The sequence below is a fragment of the Blennius ocellaris genome, assembly GCF_963422515.1.
Source record: "Blennius ocellaris genome assembly, chromosome: 1".
NCBI classification, from domain to species: domain Eukaryota; kingdom Metazoa; phylum Chordata; class Actinopteri; order Blenniiformes; family Blenniidae; genus Blennius; species Blennius ocellaris.
In genome coordinates, this window is record NC_137650.1 from 17591204 (window position 1) to 17609087 (window position 17884).

General features: G+C 41.3%; 1 protein-coding gene across 4 annotated transcripts; it reads right to left on the reverse strand.

Annotated features, from left to right (window-relative positions):
• Positions 1 to 2305: 2305 nt before the first annotated feature.
• On the reverse strand, positions 2306 to 11932 carry LOC308130943 (tropomyosin alpha-1 chain-like; the record flags this gene model as incomplete). Of its 4 annotated transcripts, XM_080497475.1 has the most annotated exons (10): positions 11816 to 11932; positions 11295 to 11420; positions 8606 to 8739; positions 7311 to 7428; positions 7024 to 7094; positions 6752 to 6827; positions 6597 to 6659; positions 6328 to 6397; positions 5643 to 5721; positions 5235 to 5274 (listed from the first exon to the last, which is right to left on the reverse strand). In XM_080497475.1, exons 1-10 carry the CDS (start codon positions 11927 to 11929, stop codon positions 5271 to 5273), a joined length of 855 nt encoding a protein of 284 aa, XP_080353601.1. In that variant the 5' UTR covers positions 11930 to 11932. The 4 variants fall into 4 exon arrangements, with proteins under 4 accessions (XP_080353602.1, XP_080353603.1, XP_080353601.1 ...); XM_080497476.1 differs by lacking the exons at positions 5235 to 5274; positions 5643 to 5721 and adding an exon at positions 2306 to 2912; XM_080497477.1 differs by lacking the exons at positions 5235 to 5274; positions 5643 to 5721; positions 11295 to 11420; positions 11816 to 11932 and adding exons at positions 2306 to 2912; positions 9418 to 9551.
• Positions 11933 to 17884: the final 5952 nt, after the last annotated feature.

Here is a 17884-nt window from a genome sequence, read left to right on the forward strand (position 1 = left end):
TGACTCAGAAGTGCCAATGTGTGTGCATGGTTACCGCCATATTAACGCCAATAATCACACGTGTAACTATACCAACAAGTAGGTAGTGGAATCAACATTGCATTGTGGCTTATAACCTTAATGTATTGACTGGTTTATTTAAAATTAGCAATATATTAAGAATTCATTCAAAACCAGATGTACATCGTATGAGAAGTATTGATACTTTGCTGTTGATGTGCACATTACTACCACCAAGTCCACATAGGGTCATGGTTCTAGTAACAATAAACAAATCCAAAGAGAGATGCAAGATATCTCCTGGTTGGAAGAGAGGGGCAGACCTCTGGAGATGTCTCAAACGGATGTCGAAACCATCAGAACTGCCTCTTAAATATAGAGTAGTAGCAGCTATACTTTTATTTAGATGGACAAACACCTTATTTTAATTAGTGATGACACATTTTCAATTAAAATAAATGTGGTCAGATATGACTCTTGGGGACGGTTTGGTATAACAGTGGAGGAGGCAGGGTGAGATGGAGACCAATTGTTTGATGTAGTGAGCCCTGATTGTTGCAGCCAAGAAAGAGATGTATAATCAACAGTGATGGGCAAATTACTTTGAAAAAGTAACTAACTACAATTACAAATTACTTCTTTAAAAAGTAATTGAGTTAGTAACTCAATTACTCTATTATAAAAGTAACTAATTACTAGGAAAAGTAATTTTTGCGTTACTAAAACAAAGTAATATGTCAAAGAATTTGGCTTTTTAGAAGCATGTTTCACACGCCAGTTTCATAGAGTAGAACAGCATAGAGAGATAATTAACCTTAAACAAATATACTTTGCTGCTTAGCCGCCGTGGCCCCGTCATGCCCTTCTTTGCTGGAGCTAGCTACTGATGTATTATTGCTGTCGTCTGTGTTTTTTGCCACTAGTTTTGTTGCTGCATGTGTTGTGGTCAGATGCTTCATTAGATTTGAGTTGCTCGCGGCCGATGTGGACAAACGCTTTCCTCCCGGGCATAACGTGCACTTCAAATACAAGTTCTTCCCCTTTCTCTCAACGATGGTGAAGTAGTGTTTATATTTCCACTTGCTAAACGCCGACTTTCCCACTTTATCCTCCTCTTCTGTACTCGCCATTTCTTCTCTATCACTTTGGTTTTACCGGTCGAAAGTTGTGTGTGTGCGCCGCACAGAAGCTACGTCGGTTTGTGTGTAAAATAAACTCCTACAAGGATTCGTCAATGATGTCACGCAGCTATACTTCGTCAAGTCAGTTACTTCCTTGTTCCATCTCCGCAAAACATGACCTGTCTTATCCTTGGTATTTATCGAAACCGTGTTGTACTAGTGTGCTCTCTACTCTGCAGCCCGCTTATGAAGTGAGGAGGAAAGGAAGAAAAGAAAAAACAATAGCCTAGAACTCATGCTGGCTGCAGGCTTTTTTTTTTTTTTTACCATGATCGCGCTGGGGCCCCGATTTTAGTAACGGCAACACAAGTCATGTTAGTAACGGAAACGGCGTTAGTAACGCTGGATAAAGTAATTAATTAGATTACAAATTACAGAGGAATGTAACGGCGTTACGTAATCGCGTTTATTCTAACGGCGTTAGTCTCAACACTGATAATCAATAATATATTTGTCATTTTGCAAAGGTTGCTCCAAAAGTTGGATGACAGCAAATTGCAAAAGAAAGACCACCTTTACTTTTCACTGCAACATTTCCAGCTCACCATTGTTGGAACTTCAAAAAGCTATGCTCCGACTTCAGCTGCAGCTTATTAAGACCAGAAGTTATGGACAATTCAATGTCACCGCCTTAAAAAGTGGCACTTGCCAAGATGATACATGTTTAGGGCCAAGATGTGAGGAATGAAACTGCAGTCAGTCAATCAATAATGCTGAATGTTTAGCATGCAAAAAACAGAAATTGAAGGAACTCTTGGCATGGATCCATATGACGAGTTAAACAGAAGTCATCGCATATAAATAGCTCAATGCTATGGTGATCACTTTTATACTCAATGTAACTTCAGCATTTTCTACACTTTAATAGCTCCAAAGCAGAGAAAGAATGTGAAGTTCTGTCAAAGTGTTAAATCTCTAAAGAGTCCACTGTTTGGAAGAATGGCATTTATATCTCCACTTGTTCCAAAGAATCTGTAACAAGCAGCAAAGTCGTTACTTTGGCATGATGGTACAGATTCTTCAGTCTTTACTAAATACCTCCCCGCATTCCTCCCTCACTGCACACAACACTTGAAAAACATTTAACAACAATCAGTTTGATTCAACTATTTATTTTCCATTTTTAACAGTTCCAAGATAAAATGGGAGACGAGAAAAAAAAAAAAAAAAAGTTTTAGGAAAGAAACGTTTACACGGAGGTCGGAAACACGAGTACAAGCACGGAAGCATTTCTCGGTTCAAAGTACATTCGCAGCAGTGCTAAGAATCCCTTCCTTGCTCAACTGGAAGAGAATGAACACCGACACTGGATAAAGGCTTACAATACAGAGAAAATTGACACAAGCAACTTTACAAAAGTACACATGATAAAAGTCCCTTATATATATATATAACCTTGGCTTAAATTATGGCTTCATGATGAACATGTGCAGTAATTTTACCCCATAATGTGCAAATTCCCAAAACGTGAACTATTGAAGACGTACAGTAACCATTGGACATGAACAGTGCAGTTGAACTGTGGCTCACCAAGGCCGTCTTAAGTGGCGCCCACATCTTCAAGATAACAAGGAGGCAAGCGGACGCCACCGTGTTATCTGGTGCAGCCGTGTAGGAGAGTGGGTTGAGGAATGGGAGCAGAAGTGGATCAAATGTTAACCATCTCCATTAGAGTTTGATCCAACACCTGCTTTATGCTCAGGTTCTCCTCTTTAGCACGCGTGAGTTTATCTGTTAACACAGCATTGCATCGGTTAGAAGCCAAAACAAACAAACAGTGCTGAAGTGTACAGAATATAAATAAACAAAGCTTTAGTAAAGAACAGTGAAACAAGTGCTGAATGTTAAAAAAAACAAAACACAAGTTAAAGACGTTCCATTAGTAAACAGGCTTAAACATCCCCAAATTATAGCATTTCATATCGACCCAATTCCCCTTAACCCAAAGCCATTAGGATCCACATTTGTGAGAGTACATTGTCAATGTTACACTCAAGCTATAAACAGGGCTGTAGTCTGCACCGCATGAGTCGAGGAGCAAAAAAATAGGCTCAAAGTATTTGCCATCAATTTGAATGAAGCACACAGCTTCCAGTATCAAATTCCAGCACCGTCTGATAAAAGCAAAAAAGTAGAGGTTGGCATGTATATATGCATAAGAATGAGTGATTTCACTGCAATCACCTCCCTCCACAATTACACCCTATATTATTTGGCCTACAAAATGCTAAAACCTTCTGTTATCATTCCATTTTGACACATGCAAAACAGACAGGTTTCAGCCAACGTGTCCGTCAATAGACACACGTTACTTTAGCTCCAATGCTCGGCACCACGTCCCTGCTGCAAGGCCGCAAACGATAAGATTTTCCTCCTGTGCTACTGGTACGACTCAAGTGATTACAGTGTTCTGCATCCAAGGCTTTCTGGATCAGTGGGGGTTAAAGAGGTGGAGATTGTAACACGGATTAAACAAATCAAACTTCAGTGCTGCACAACGCTGACGACATGCTACAAAACGCTACAGGTGGAAACTAACCAGGTTTCCAATCTGCACTGCTGCTTGTTTGGTTCCCGGTCCAGCTCAGCTCAACACCACACATTTGTAAGAGTTCTCCTCCATTTTTGAAAAAGTACTTTTAAATGAAAGCTCAGGGATTGCAAACTAAATGTAGACATGGCCTCTTCTCTTAAACCGAGGGCTTCAAGAATCACACCCACTTCACGAGCAGCAGCACAATGACGACTGCAGCTGGATTCATGTGCTACAGCCCTGAAAATAACGGAAAATACCAAAATCCATCCTTCAACTAACCTGAGTTTGTCTGAGCGCCCATCTTTAACACTTTGTCAAAGCATGCATAACATTAATATTTGTTTTGCCTTTCTGTTAAAAGCACTGCCGTCCTGCGCAGCTATTGCAGACAGTCACCCTTTGCCAAACAATATTTCTTTACATTTGACTTTCAGGGAAATTAAAGCGTACAAGAAGTCATTGCAGTTTAGGCCTCGTTTAAGGCTACTCTCAGCTCATTGGTCAGAAGCCTGTTTTTCTCAAGCTGCTTGTATAGATGATCTTGACAATCAGAAAGCAGGTCAGGCACAAAAGGAGAGAGAAAAGAGACAGAAGGCAGGTTAGTACAGAAGATAAGAGTTAGTGACACTTTGAATTCAACAGGAGTTGGTATGCGTTGTAGAGGGGAAAAACCATTGACGTCACATTTCCAAAATGTCAAACCGTCTTTACCTTTTTGTCGCCGACAAATTATTCAAAGCCTTTAGATTATAAAAGTTGTGCCTGTATTTGATAATCTAAGATTTACTTATTAAAAGTCCAAAACCTGTTGACACAAATAACTAAAACAAAGAAACCTCTTACCAATATGTCCCTTAAAAGACATAAAAACGTGAAATTCATGTTCTCAAATCAGTCAAACTTTTCACTGCACTTCTGTAACAACCTAACTTTTTAAACAAGCCACTAGTGGAGGAGTTGTGGATTAAATTACTGTGCTATGTGCATCTCCATATCAAGTTTGTTTGCACCTTAAATTAATTCACTCGTTAGTTCGGTGACACTTTATAAACTAGATATGGCGACAGCGTTTTAACTAGAACATAATCAAGATGTAATCACCTGCCTTAAGTCACAATCAAGAAGAAACCCGAGAGGACTACCTATGAATTATAACTTATAAATACAAGTCCTCTCAAACAGAAAAAGAACAGTAAATGTTAGAGGAGCTTTAGCGTTTATTCAAAAGCTACTCAACAATAAATTAAAACAAAGACAAAAATACCAAGAAAAGAAAAAAGAAAAAAGATGAGGACAATGGACATAAAGGAACATTGCAACAGAAAGGAGGGAAGGGGCTGACACAGATGGAAGAATGTTTATTTTACACAAAGCAATATGGCTCAGATCTGTGTGAGAGATGAACATGTGGGTGCCGGCAGCAGTGGCCCGGGGTGCAGTGGAGGCGGGGCGGTAAAGAAAACGCAGAAACGGAAGGAAACAAAGTTGGGCCGTGCTGCACAGGAGAGAAATGATGGCGCTCAACCGGCTTCTGGAGTGAAAGGTGTACAGATTTAGCTGTGAACGAAAGAAGAAGAAGAAGGGTGTCGGAAGGAAGAAACAAATGAAGGAATGAAAGATGAGCGACGTGCAGAAGCAGAGGGATGCGGAGGCGGAAACGGTGAGAGGGGGAAAGGGAGAAACTAAAACTACCACTTTTGTTATCAATCCGGGAAGATTTGAATTTAGCTTTCAGCGAGTCAAAAAAACAAAAAACAAAACAACTACAGCTAAATCTAGATTAGTCAAGCGGTTAACGTTTGAACTCTAGAAATCTAGAAAAGTTAGTCACAGCACTCAAACATGCCACCAGAGGGAGCCATGTCTTGTGAAAGGAGGTCTGAGCTCTAAATGCACACAGCAAAGACAAGCCTGTGGTCAATTACATGGAAGTCATGTCGTTGAGGGCGTGGTCCAGCTCCTCGCTGATGGCCTTGTACTTCAGTTTCTGGGCATACAGCTCATCTATTGCGTGTGAATTATCACCAAGTGAAGGATTTAAAAACGAGAAAAAAAGGGGGGGGTGGGGGGAAACGTCAGGGGAAGAAAAGTCACGATGAATAAACACAAAGAGATGAAGTATAAAAGGCAGGACAGAAATAGGGAGGGAGGTGCGCCAACAGCTGCTGATATTGTGTCAGATTCCTGAGGAGTCACAGAGAAACTGCTTCACACGTGGCGTGACATTGTGAGGGCGCTGCTCGCGACTCGCTGGCCTTGAACAGTCAGCGCAGCAGAATGCCAGACTTGCACCGTGGCGAGAAACGTTACTGCCAACATGAATAATATCCCACCAGCCCACTTGTACTTTGCTGCTTTGTTTTTTTATCTCCCTGGTAGACGAACGACAGGCCAAATATTTGGCCTGAGCACTTTTAACAACCTGCTGACCATTTAAATGGCTGCACTCATGGTTACACTGCAGTAATTCCTTCCTCCTTTCTGATCGCACCAGTTGGAAAATTTGGCATTTCGAAGACGACTTGGGATATTCTGATAAGACACTTCAGATTGAATTGATGAATGACAAAAAAACCCTTCTATTTTGCGGAAAATCAACAAGATTCATACCCTCAAGATCGTCAATTGTCTTCTCAAGCTTGGCGACTGATCTCTCGGCGAACTCGGCACGGGTCTCAGCCTGGGAGGGCAGACATGATCACACATTAGCAAATGCCATTAAGAGGTTTAGATGCCAACTGCAGCACAGCAGGAAACTAAAGACTACGCCGTGAAAACAAAGTCAGCGCATCGACGACTAATGAGTTGAGCTTTAAGAGACGCTTTACAAAAACGCGTAATAAAAATTCAATACAGGCTCCCCGGTCGAGCCGACTCACCTCCTTCAGCTTGTCTGTCAGGACCTTGATCTCCTCCTCGTACTTGTCCTCCTTCTGCGAGTACTGTGGTCACATTCAAGGGGCCACAGTTAGACTCAAGGCAGGACAGAGGCTAGCATGTGAGAGCTTGTAGCCGGTGCAGCCAGCCATCCTACCTTCTCTGCCTGAGCCTCCAGAGACTTCAGGTTGTTCTGGACAGTCTTCAGCTCCTCCTCAAGCTCAGAGCATTTGCTGTGGGGTTATTTTAAAGGTTGGACCGCACATGGAAGAAACGTGTAAACAAAATTAAGAAAACAAGAGTTAATTGGAAGGAAATAAAGTGCCATCAAGGTGAAAAATCTGCAAGCAAAAGAGGTCTCACCTCTTTCTTTCAAGGGTCTTTTTATTAAACAATGTACAACTTACAATAAACAGTAAGAGTTCTCACCTCTCAGACAGCTCGGCACGCTCCTCTGTACGTTCCAAGTCACTCTCAATGATCACCAGCTTACGGGCCACCTGGAGTCACAAGGCAGAAGTTTAGTAGGGCCATAACCGTTCAGACTCCGCATCGACGCTCGTTCACGCACCTACAGCAATTGAAGTGACAATTTACGACTCGGTACGAGAATATACGTCACCCGGGAAAGAGCCGGAGATGCCAGCTGTCGCGTTCAAGTGAAAGAATGTGAAAAATGCTCAGCTCAAAGTTCAGAGAACAGCTGAGAAACTCACCTCCTCGTATTTGCGGTCAGCCTCCTCTGCAATGTGTTTGGCCTCCTTCAACTGGATCTCCTGCAGCTCCATCTTCTCCTCATCCTTCATCGCCCTGTTCTCGATGACCTTCATGCCTCTGGGGAAGGAAAAAACGGTGCAACAGGCAAGTTTGAGAGATTCCCGCCGGAATGACTGACAAAGACCTCCGCAGCGTGTCACTCAGGAAATTTCACCCGTATTAAAAGATCACCTGACAACGTTCGCACTTCCTACAGATGCTTCATGCCGATTGCGATGTTTTGTAAACTAACCAGTCATTGCTGTCCTTCAATTTCAAACGCAGGTCCGCCATGTTGTGATGTCAATTAGGAATGAGCTGTTCCAATCAAGATGAAGTTATACTGGCACAATTTCTCTTCCGGCATCAATAACGCGCCCCAAAACTCATAATTGATCAAAATAAGACACTTGGAACGTTTTCACCATTAAATAAGATCATAGAGAGGCTTTGTTGTAACTTCACACGCTTGCCTTAGCAGCCTGGAAAAAAAGCAAATGGCCCCAATTCCATCTGATCCTGCTGCTAGGAAGTATCGAGACATATTCAGCTACCAGAGTGATCGTGTGCTTAATGCATCACAACATTGAAAGTGTTACGGTTACTTGAGCTTGTCACATATGCAGAAATTGTCTGTCTCAATCATTGTTTTGCAGACCTTCAGGTAGAAATTCTCAGAAATAACCTTGATGACATGGGAAAATATCCAAAGAGAAATAGTGAGGTTAAAGGTGTTCCATATAATCTTTTTTTTTTTTTGAACTGCTCAGATCAGGTTTGGTTTTTACATTGTGATTATGCATGTGATTTCATTGTGGGGTTGTTGTTTTTTGTGTGATTTTCCCCTGGAGGGTTTTATTAAGCCATTTTGCAAAAAGCTACAAATGTGTGGTCCATACAAGTCGTCACACGTCACCTCCTAAACATAAGAAATGCCAGAATTAACAGTTCCATGGAACACATATCAGTCTCCTCTGCTTTTTGACAACAAATGCAGTGCTCTACTGTAACGTGGAAAAAAATAAAACCTCCAACCACTGTGGGCAGCACTGAGCAAAAAGATGACAGTCGTTGACCGCCTGCTTGTATCATGTAAATCTAATCAACAAATCTGGGCAATTAACACTTTAGCAAGAGGGAGATGGAACCCCTAAAAGTCATTAAATCCATTCGCCTGAACAATGTGATGTTATTGGATCCGACATGTGGGAAACCAAAGGATCCGATCCGAGCACTTTTTTTGAACTTTGCCCACCTCTCACTCTCATCAGCAGCCTTCTCGGCCTCCTCCAGCTTGGTCAGAGCTGTGGCCAGACGCTCCTGAGCTCGGTCCAACTCCTCCTCAACCAGCTGGATGCGTCTGTTCAGGGAGGCGACATCACCCTCAGCCTGGGGGGGGGGGGGGGGGGGGAACAACACAACATGGAGTCAAATCGAGGTCCTCAAGAGGACAAAAAAGAAGGTGTGCTGCTGCTGCTGCATGCAGCTCTCCGGCCAGCTCGTGCTCTCAGGGGAGAGCTTGGGCTGGGTCAGGAGCCAGTCTGGGAGGGGAAGTGCATAATGCAGTGTGTGTGTGTGTGTGTGTGTGTGTGTGTGTGTGTGTCGTTTTCTCTTCGTTTGACACCTTTGTTATACTTGAAAACATGTTAATGCATTTTGCAAGCAGCGTGGACAGCCTTCGTTTCCAAACTTAAAACTGGACATTTCTACCTCAATGTGAAGAAGTTCTGCCCCCCCACACACACTGAATTAGCCCTGAAATGTGCTACACTACAGTTTTAGCTTCTTTTTTTTGGAGGTGCGGGTTTCCTCAGAGAGGACCTGTGGTGTTTGCTGTAATATTTGAGCCTGCACTTTATCCAGGACGCGCCGGGTGGTGCTTGTTTATCGACCCATCTTCCCCCCCCCCCTCATGCCCCACAGCGGGCTCATTCCAGCCCGGTGGGCGACTGTACATGAGCATGAAGCGGCGCTGTCTGGGCCTAGCGGCCACGCTTTTTGACCAGATTTACGCCTAATGCCGTCGGCAGCCTTGGCACTAATTGCCTTAAGTCATTAGCGGCTTACTGTTTCCCTCGCGCTCCTCTCCTGGTTCAGTTCCCGCTGTAGTAACGCTGCCCGGTCCTCCGCCGCGTCGGCCTGCTCCTGCAGGGACCTGATTTTCTTTTTGACGGCTTCTAAAGAGCTCCCACCGGCCATTGTTGTCCCGTTTGCCTGAGCTGAGCGAGTTTCGTCCCGGTCCCGTGCAGTACACCTCCGCGCGGACTCACACTCTGGAGGATGCGGCTCGTTTGATCCCTGCCCCCCTCCGCCTTTAATCAAGCCTGATGAGGATTGGGATGTGCCACCAACCCCGGAAGTAGCTCATTTCGCGCGATTAGCCTCAAATGTATCCACTAAATAAATTATATGAATCAAGATAATTGATAACGCTATTTGAAAATGTGTTCACGTCCACTGTTTGGACTTTCTGGCCACCGTATCGCTAAATCACGTTTGAGATATTTGAGGCGCATCCCCTTCAGTTAATTTGAGCCAACCCTGTCAAAATCACCTCTCCAAACATTATTCATTCATCCACAATAGCATCTATGTCAACATACTTTATTTACACATTATCGTGGATGTGTGTTACGAAAGCAGCCTACACACGTGATTGATGCAAATGCATTTGTTTTCACTTTGAGGAAAATAATTGCAAATATCCACATTACTGTAATTAAGTAGTATATTTTGGGTACTTGTGGGATTTTTTTTCAGAACCCACCCACACCACCACCACCACCACCACCAGATAATCTTAATTATAGAAAACATAAATTACTAGAGAAGACACATAAAATCGTATTCAAACTACGTTTTTGTGACGAGCAGCTTTATTGTTCATAACGTCAAATAATTTTTTATTTCTAGTTGCTTTATTGTTTGCCTCAGGTATTTACTGTAATATTGCTGTAAGATATGTGCATTTTATACATTGTGCATTGGATATAATATCTGCTCTTAAGAATACAAATAAATGAGTAATCTTGGGGAAGTGTATATTGTGCTGTTATTTCAGTATTTTGTTTTGTTTTTTAACAAAGATGCTTGTTTATTTGTAATTGAGAGCAGTTATGATAGACAATAGATGTCTTAGTATTCTATACAACTATTGCCTCAAACAATTCTCCAATGTACAATCAATTCAGACAATCAAACATTTTCAATAATAGTCAAGTCCAGTAATAGAAACAAGGATGTTCACAAAGGAGCATAAACATATTATTGTGTGTCTAAAAGCTTACATTTAAACACAAATTGAGTATTACTTATCAATACACAATAGCTGAATTGGTACCGTGAAGTTAGGTTTTTAATGTGTTTTTATTGAATTTTACGCCTGCAGCTGTACCTTTAAAAAATAGAGGGGGAAAAAAACCGTTCTTTATCACAAACAAAATTTTTTGTTGCTGTTAATCAGGTACTTGTTGACACTGCTTAAGTCGTTGTTCCTCATCGTGACGCAATCATTTACTCCTAATTGCTGTAACTTGAAACTATATCAATAAACTGGTTATTTCATCCGAGTTGGGCACAACCACAAAGTGCCAACTGAAACCAGCCTGACTGCAAATCTGTCAATGATTGTACAGGCCAAGATATGCTTGTAAAATGTCCCAGTGAAATCAGACACTTGTCCTGAAGATTTGTCCAAATGACATTGGAATGTACTGGTAAGCCAGTTAGCAGTGACAGAACCATGAACAGCACATGCGCTATTATTAACTTATCGATATATTTATTTTTTGCAGCCTATTTTGTTTTGTTCCATAACTTGAGCATAAAAGTAAACCCATGAGGCCTGCCAAGGTCTCAGTTTCCTGGAGGGCAAAGGTGTATTTCAAGGTCAAATCATAAGGACAGTGAGCGCTTGACTTCAGCGAGCTCCGCCTCCAACTCACATCTGTGGCTTTCTTCTCGGCGAGCTCCAGTTTCTCCTGGGCATCCTTCAGGGCTTCAGAGTACTTGTCCAACTCATCCTCAGTTGACTTCAGCTTCTTCTGCAGTGCTACCAGGTCATCCTCAAGCTGGCGCACAGACCAATAAGAAGAAAGTCATTGGCATGCAGATAATTATCAGTGACTCATAAGCATCAATTGAAATCTCGTTATATCAGGTCAAAAGTAGGGGAATTCACACTTTGTAGTGCCACTTTTCTCCCAATGCAATATTATTCTTAAGTAATGATTTGGCTGGTTGGCACAGTGCGTTATTTTAATGTAAACATCAAATCAATCAAAACCACTCCATGCAGTCTATGTATGAATAAAATATGCACATCGACGTTTATTTTAACCGTATTATATCCCGTATATTGATCCTCAGTGGAAGGATAATTGAGGAGTCACGCACTCCGTGCGCATTGTGCTCAGCGGCACCTGTGCGTAACAGTGCCCGAGCCGGTCTCCCGGTAAAAGCCGACCTGTTTGCTTCTGTCCTCTGCTGCTTTCTTGTCGGACTCGGCTTGCTCAGCTCTGTCCAAGGCGTTCTCCTTGTCGAGCTTAAGCATCTGCATCTTCTTCTTGATGGCATCCATGTCTGCTTAGTGATGGGTGGTGGGGCTCTCCACACAAAGCAAAAACAAAAGAAACTGAATGAAAGGACCGGAGCGTCTGAACCACACGGGACGCCAAGCTGGAGTGCGAGCTCACTCAGTGTGTTGTGAGTCAAATATGTATTTTGGCTTAGCAGTTACTGGATACCAGATACTTTTTTTGGAAACAAATGCAGCTGCTTGCCAACGTGGGACCTCACTTTTTTATGAGTCTCGTCACTGATTCGTTGCTCCAGGACATTTGACTATTTCTATGACTCTACATGGGATATGGGCGTCATGAGGACACTCCCTCCTCACATAATGTGGTCCACTCCTATTTCTAACACCCTCCAAGAGGACGTAAAGTGTCAAGACTCAGTGGTAGTAGCTCTTTGAGGGGGGTATTTGGGACAAACATATTGGTAGTAATGGCCCAATTATCACTTATAAGATAATCCATACAATAAGGCTAAAAGTCTCTCAATGGCTGTAAGGCATCAGCTGAACTCAAAACAATAGCAGGACTGTTTTGTTCACATTTTTCAATTCCATAAAAAAGAATTTCAGTTTATACAATTGTTCTTCTCATCTTAATTAAGACCTTTATTGACACACTTGGCAATTAATAATCATGACGCCATTTTATGCACTAAAGCTATTCACACATAATATATATATGTGAGAGGATGAGCCAGTGTGAAAGTTTTTTTTTCCCTGTGAGGGGTGTCACATTAGCCACCATGGCTTGTTTGCCTTCCAGGGATCATTTCAGCAGCCCGCTCACGGCATAGTTTTACATCCGAGCAGCAATCAGATAGGCTTTGCTCTCTGTAGAGTTATATCATCAAGCTTGTCCAACTCTTCTCTCAGCTAATACATGCCAGAGTGTTGTATCTCAAATGGGCGACAGTGGGCTCAGTGGTGTGAGCTTTGCAAGATACAGAAGCTTTGGCATTTCAACAGCCCCCTCACGGCTCCTCTGTGGCAGTTCACAAGGCCGCTGGCTCAGTTGCAGCTGTCACACACAACATGTAGTCAAGAATGGGTCCTGGTTGGGTAATAATACCTTACTGTTGACCACAGTAATCCATTCTTGTGTAATATATCAGAATCAACCACAAATCACTCAATTAAGTGAAGGCTATTGGTTGAAGTAAAGTATACAGTATAGTAAGTAAACATACTGTGCAGCTTTCGACTCAAACTCTATAAGTGGGCTGTTACAACACACTGTCTGACAATGCACATATTTTTTTTGTCTTCCTCTCTGAAGAAAGGTTCATTCTTTTTCGTAGTCCACCAAGCTTTCCTTGAGGTTTCTTCTGCGCATGTTTCAGGATCTCACTGCAATAAAACAGCACCTGCTGGATTTGATCAATGGCCCCGGCTTCTGACTTGGCCACGTGCCTTGTTTCCATTAAGGTGACCTGCCATTCCTTCCATTGTAAGATGAATTCTTAGACTGAATAACCAAAATGAGTAAGCATTAAAATAAGCCTGGATGAACAGTTGTGCTTGATAAATGTAAAGCTTGATGATTTCGTGCCCTACAAAATATTCAAAGTGCTGGTGGTAAGACTTTGCCAGGATTAGGTTTCATAAAGTGGCTCCTCGCAATAAACGTGTAGTTATTTCTCTCCCCTGTGTGTTATTTTTTGGTGGTCGAGCCTGACATCCTTCCTGTGAACTTTTTTTTTTTAAGTGCAGTCAGCTGTCACTGTGTTGTCATCCTGCCATGTGTTGTGTGGATGGTTCAGCAGCCAGCCAGGCATGCCTGTCATATACAGGGATCAGAAGGCTCGTGGCGCAATCCATGTCACCCTCGCACCCCGTGCAGACAGCGTGGCATACATCACCACTTTGTACCTGTTTAACAATGAATGGCTTTCTTGATTGAGAGTATACATTTGATTCTGGATTATGATTTTTTTTTCTATATCCAGGTAATAACATTAGATTCATAATTTGTGTCCATTTTAATGTACCGGTAATAATGCAAAATAAAACGACATACATTTTTTAATTATAAATAGGGCAGACGGCCACATGTGCTGCTTGTGTAGGATTATTTGGATCTGTGTCTTAATAAATCATGACGCCTCTGCTTTAAACTTCTCATAAATTGTCACACGGTTCTATTTTGCCCCATTGCCTTGGAGAAAAAAACCCCTCTTGCTCCCAGTCACCATGTATGAAGAAGTATGGCACCATATTTAATCAGAACGCCCACAGACCAAGTGACATTAGACAAAATAAGAACATGTTTAGCAACCTAAATTGCAAATGACAAACATATTGAAGGAGTAGTTCTAAATAGTATGTTAAATGTGTCAAGAATATTTGATCAAAATCCAGTGAGAAATATATCACATTTAGACAAAAAAAATTAAAATTCAAAAACTTTTTTGTCAGTTTGCAACTTTTGTCTATATAGCTTGTATATTTAGAAATCAATGTCACACAATGGTGTTAATTATTTTTATATTCTTGATTTAAATGTCACAGGTAAAACCCTTTTGATAATATTTATGTATTCATGTGGCTGAATCAAATATTTGTAATTCTGTCTTCCCTCTTAGTGCATAACATCGTTCTTGATCATTAACCACAATGAATTGACAATTTCTTTTATAATCTATAATGTGTAATTGTGGAAAGTATGTCTTTATGTTTGGAGAAGAAAACAATGTACTTGACACTGCATATTACGTTCCATCAGGAGTGATAAACTGAAGACAAACAAGAAAATATCCAATTAACCCTCTGAATATTCTGTTGCCATCATCAAGGGAAGAATGTGCCCAAGTAACAATTATATCATGGACACATGTGAAGGAGAAAGACCTCCGAAAGTCAGTTTCATTCTTTGTTGATGACTGTGTATATATCAGTGATTTACTGTTTTGGCGGATCTCATAAATTACCACAGTCTTGGTTATTCTGGCACGATGCAGTTCATCATAGTTTGTGACGTCCTCTTTGATCAAGTTTGTTTCTACAGTGCAGTCAGTTCAGAACATTAATGCCAGGTGCCACTGTTTCAACAGTTCATCCTCGATGTGTTGGGACAGCTGAGTGCGGAGATCGCAGACAAAAATGGGAGCACAGTGATGATTTCATTGTTAATGTCTTGGCTGGAATTTTTCCACTTCCTACTTAGCGAATGAAAGTATTTAGGAGGAATAATTATGTGATTCCTTCCTTGCAATCTTATATCTCTCACTCTCAAACTCATGGTTTGTATGTGAGGTCATGCAAATATATGAATTTGATGAGTGCATAGAGCTGCTGTGCAGAGGTGGGTACGACATTGGTGTGTCATTTTCCATCTTTGGAGTTACGTAAGAACCGATGGCATTGTTGTTAAAAAGAAAGTGAAAAGTGGAAATGTAAATGATGCAAAAAAAACCCCCCAAAGAATCAGGACACTGTTTGTGGCTGTGGCGCCACAAAGTCAGTAGGGGTAACTCTATATTGATTATGACTGTCTTTAATGAATGAAACCTGTAGCCTTGTTATTTATCATGTTGCCCTCACCAGTAACTTAAGCTGCTTTCTGACTTTTATTATAATTAGATAGAGGACATAAAAATAATGGATGAGCTGTCTTCTATCAGCTGTTTGTTCACATTAAATTCAATGCCCCCGTCCTTTTAGCCAGGGTTGATGCAGTCTTCTCCTCAGCCAAATCTGTCGAAACAAGTTTCTCATTACACGTCAAGTCCACTATAGACAAAAAAAAAAAAAAAAAACACTTTCTGAGATTCACATTTTTGTTGCTTGGATAAGAGAGTGCAGTTGAATCAATAAAAGCCAAATTGATGAGGAAATATGAGAAAAAGGATTTCGGGCTTAAAAAGCAGCGCCGCGAGCAGCTGTGCCACAGTAATTGACATTGCCTCCTCAAATTTTAGTGTCAAACAGATTTAGCACAGACCTCAGTTCATAGCTTCGACTCAATATAGCGTCAGGTTTAGTGCTGACTCAGAAATACCATCTTGTCCAAACAGTAAACTGACAGACATTTAGCAGCCAGAACCCATCTCTCTTATTGTTCAGTGGGAGCAGAGAGCAGGCCGTGATACTCCACCCTGTCAGTGCTGCTCCGCAGACATCAGGGATGTGACTGACTCACATAGACAATGAAGTGTTTTAACATTTATTTATTTATTTAGCAAACTGTTCAGACGTTATCTCGAGTTATCACAAGTTGCTCTTTCTTCTATCATTGCGTAAACACAGTAGATGTCTTTAGCAACAACATGAACAATTAGAAGTCAACATATCTGTTGAAATAAACATCAGTGACATTGGGAAGTTTAGCAAATAAATTGATTTCATACCGGCTTGGTGTATGTCACACACAATGTAAAGCAGTGTTTTTCAACCTTTTTTGAGCCAAGGCACACTTTTTTCTTTGGAAAAATCTCAAGGCACACCACCAACCGAAAATTTTAACCGAAGACAAAAGAAAATAAAAACTTTTTTTTTTTTTTCCACACCTGAAAAATGAATCTTTAGCTCAGTTGGTTAGAGCGTTGTGCTAATAAGGCCAAGGTCGTGGGTTTGATCCCCGTTACGGGCCACACAGTTTTTTGCCCAAAATAGAGAAATTCACTTTTTTTTTTAACGCTTTAACCTGCTTTCGCATCACGTTCTTGCGTAATGACGAAGGTGTAAAACACAATTTTTACTCAAACTAGTCCAGAAGAAGTCGGGTTTTTGATTAAACCTTCCATTGCTAGCGCAACATAGTACGTCTGTTCGATTCTCGCACGTGGCTCTGAATGTTTCGAAGCTCTGTAGTTCAACTGTCAACAATTTCGACTCAGAGCAATTCTTCCGCGATGCTCACCACAGTATTCATACACGATTACTCTGCACACTGCTCTCACAGCTGACAGCGGCTGTGAGAGTAAATGTTTTTTTTATAGAAAAAATGTGAAATTGGATAATTTCCCACGGCACACCTGATAATTTCTCGCGGAACACCAGTGTGCCACGGTACAGTGGTTGAAAAACACTGATGTAAAGGATAAGACCTGATTTCCTCTGTGGCAGTTTAGCTCAACATGTGGTTCTAAATAGCTTTTTGAGTTGATGAAGGATTTTGTTCATCATTCATGCGGTCAGTTTAGCTTGTTTAACTTTAATATTTTTCATGAACAATGTAATTCCAAATGTACACTAAATGCTCTTGAGGATCTAAAACTTTCAGTTTAATTGACGTGGTGGTGGTGGTATCTTGTTGCTGGTTAGCTTCCTTGACAGACAGTGAGAGGGTTCGAGTCCTGGCATTGGGACATTTCTACCTAGAGTTTGCACATTCATCCTGTGCTCTCCGGTTTCTTCCCACAGTTCAAAGACATATGTTGGAGGTAATAGTATACCCTAAATTGCCCATAGGTGTGAAATAGTCTGTCTCTCTGTGTTTGCCCTGCATGATTGGTGACCATGTCGGGGGTACTCCCTGCTCACTCCACAATACTTGGTTGGAGATGGATAGAAGCTGAATGGATGGATAGATGGAGCAAGTGGTTGAGAGTAATTATTACTTAACCCTTGCAATTCAGTGGAATTTCGAAGAACTTGCATTTCAGTAAAAGCATTTGTACTGTATGCTGCACACAAATGCGCAATGAGCTTTTTCAACTTGAAACAAATAAGATCTTACAAAATACCAGTTCCATCCAAAATTATAATTTATTCTGTAATGACTTAAAATGGTTTATCTTTATGCATGCTTTTACAGTCCAATATATTAACAAAGTTTGCTTATTAATGGAAAAAGTTAAAAATCAATTCACACATTCAGATTTAGAAAGACTTGGACTGATGAAAGGGTTAAAAACTACAACTATCATTCCATGTTTCTGCAAACCAGCAAAGCCAGAAGGGACTTTAATTTTTGTTATCTGGGAAGGCTTTGTGTTGTGTTCTCTCTATTATTTTCTC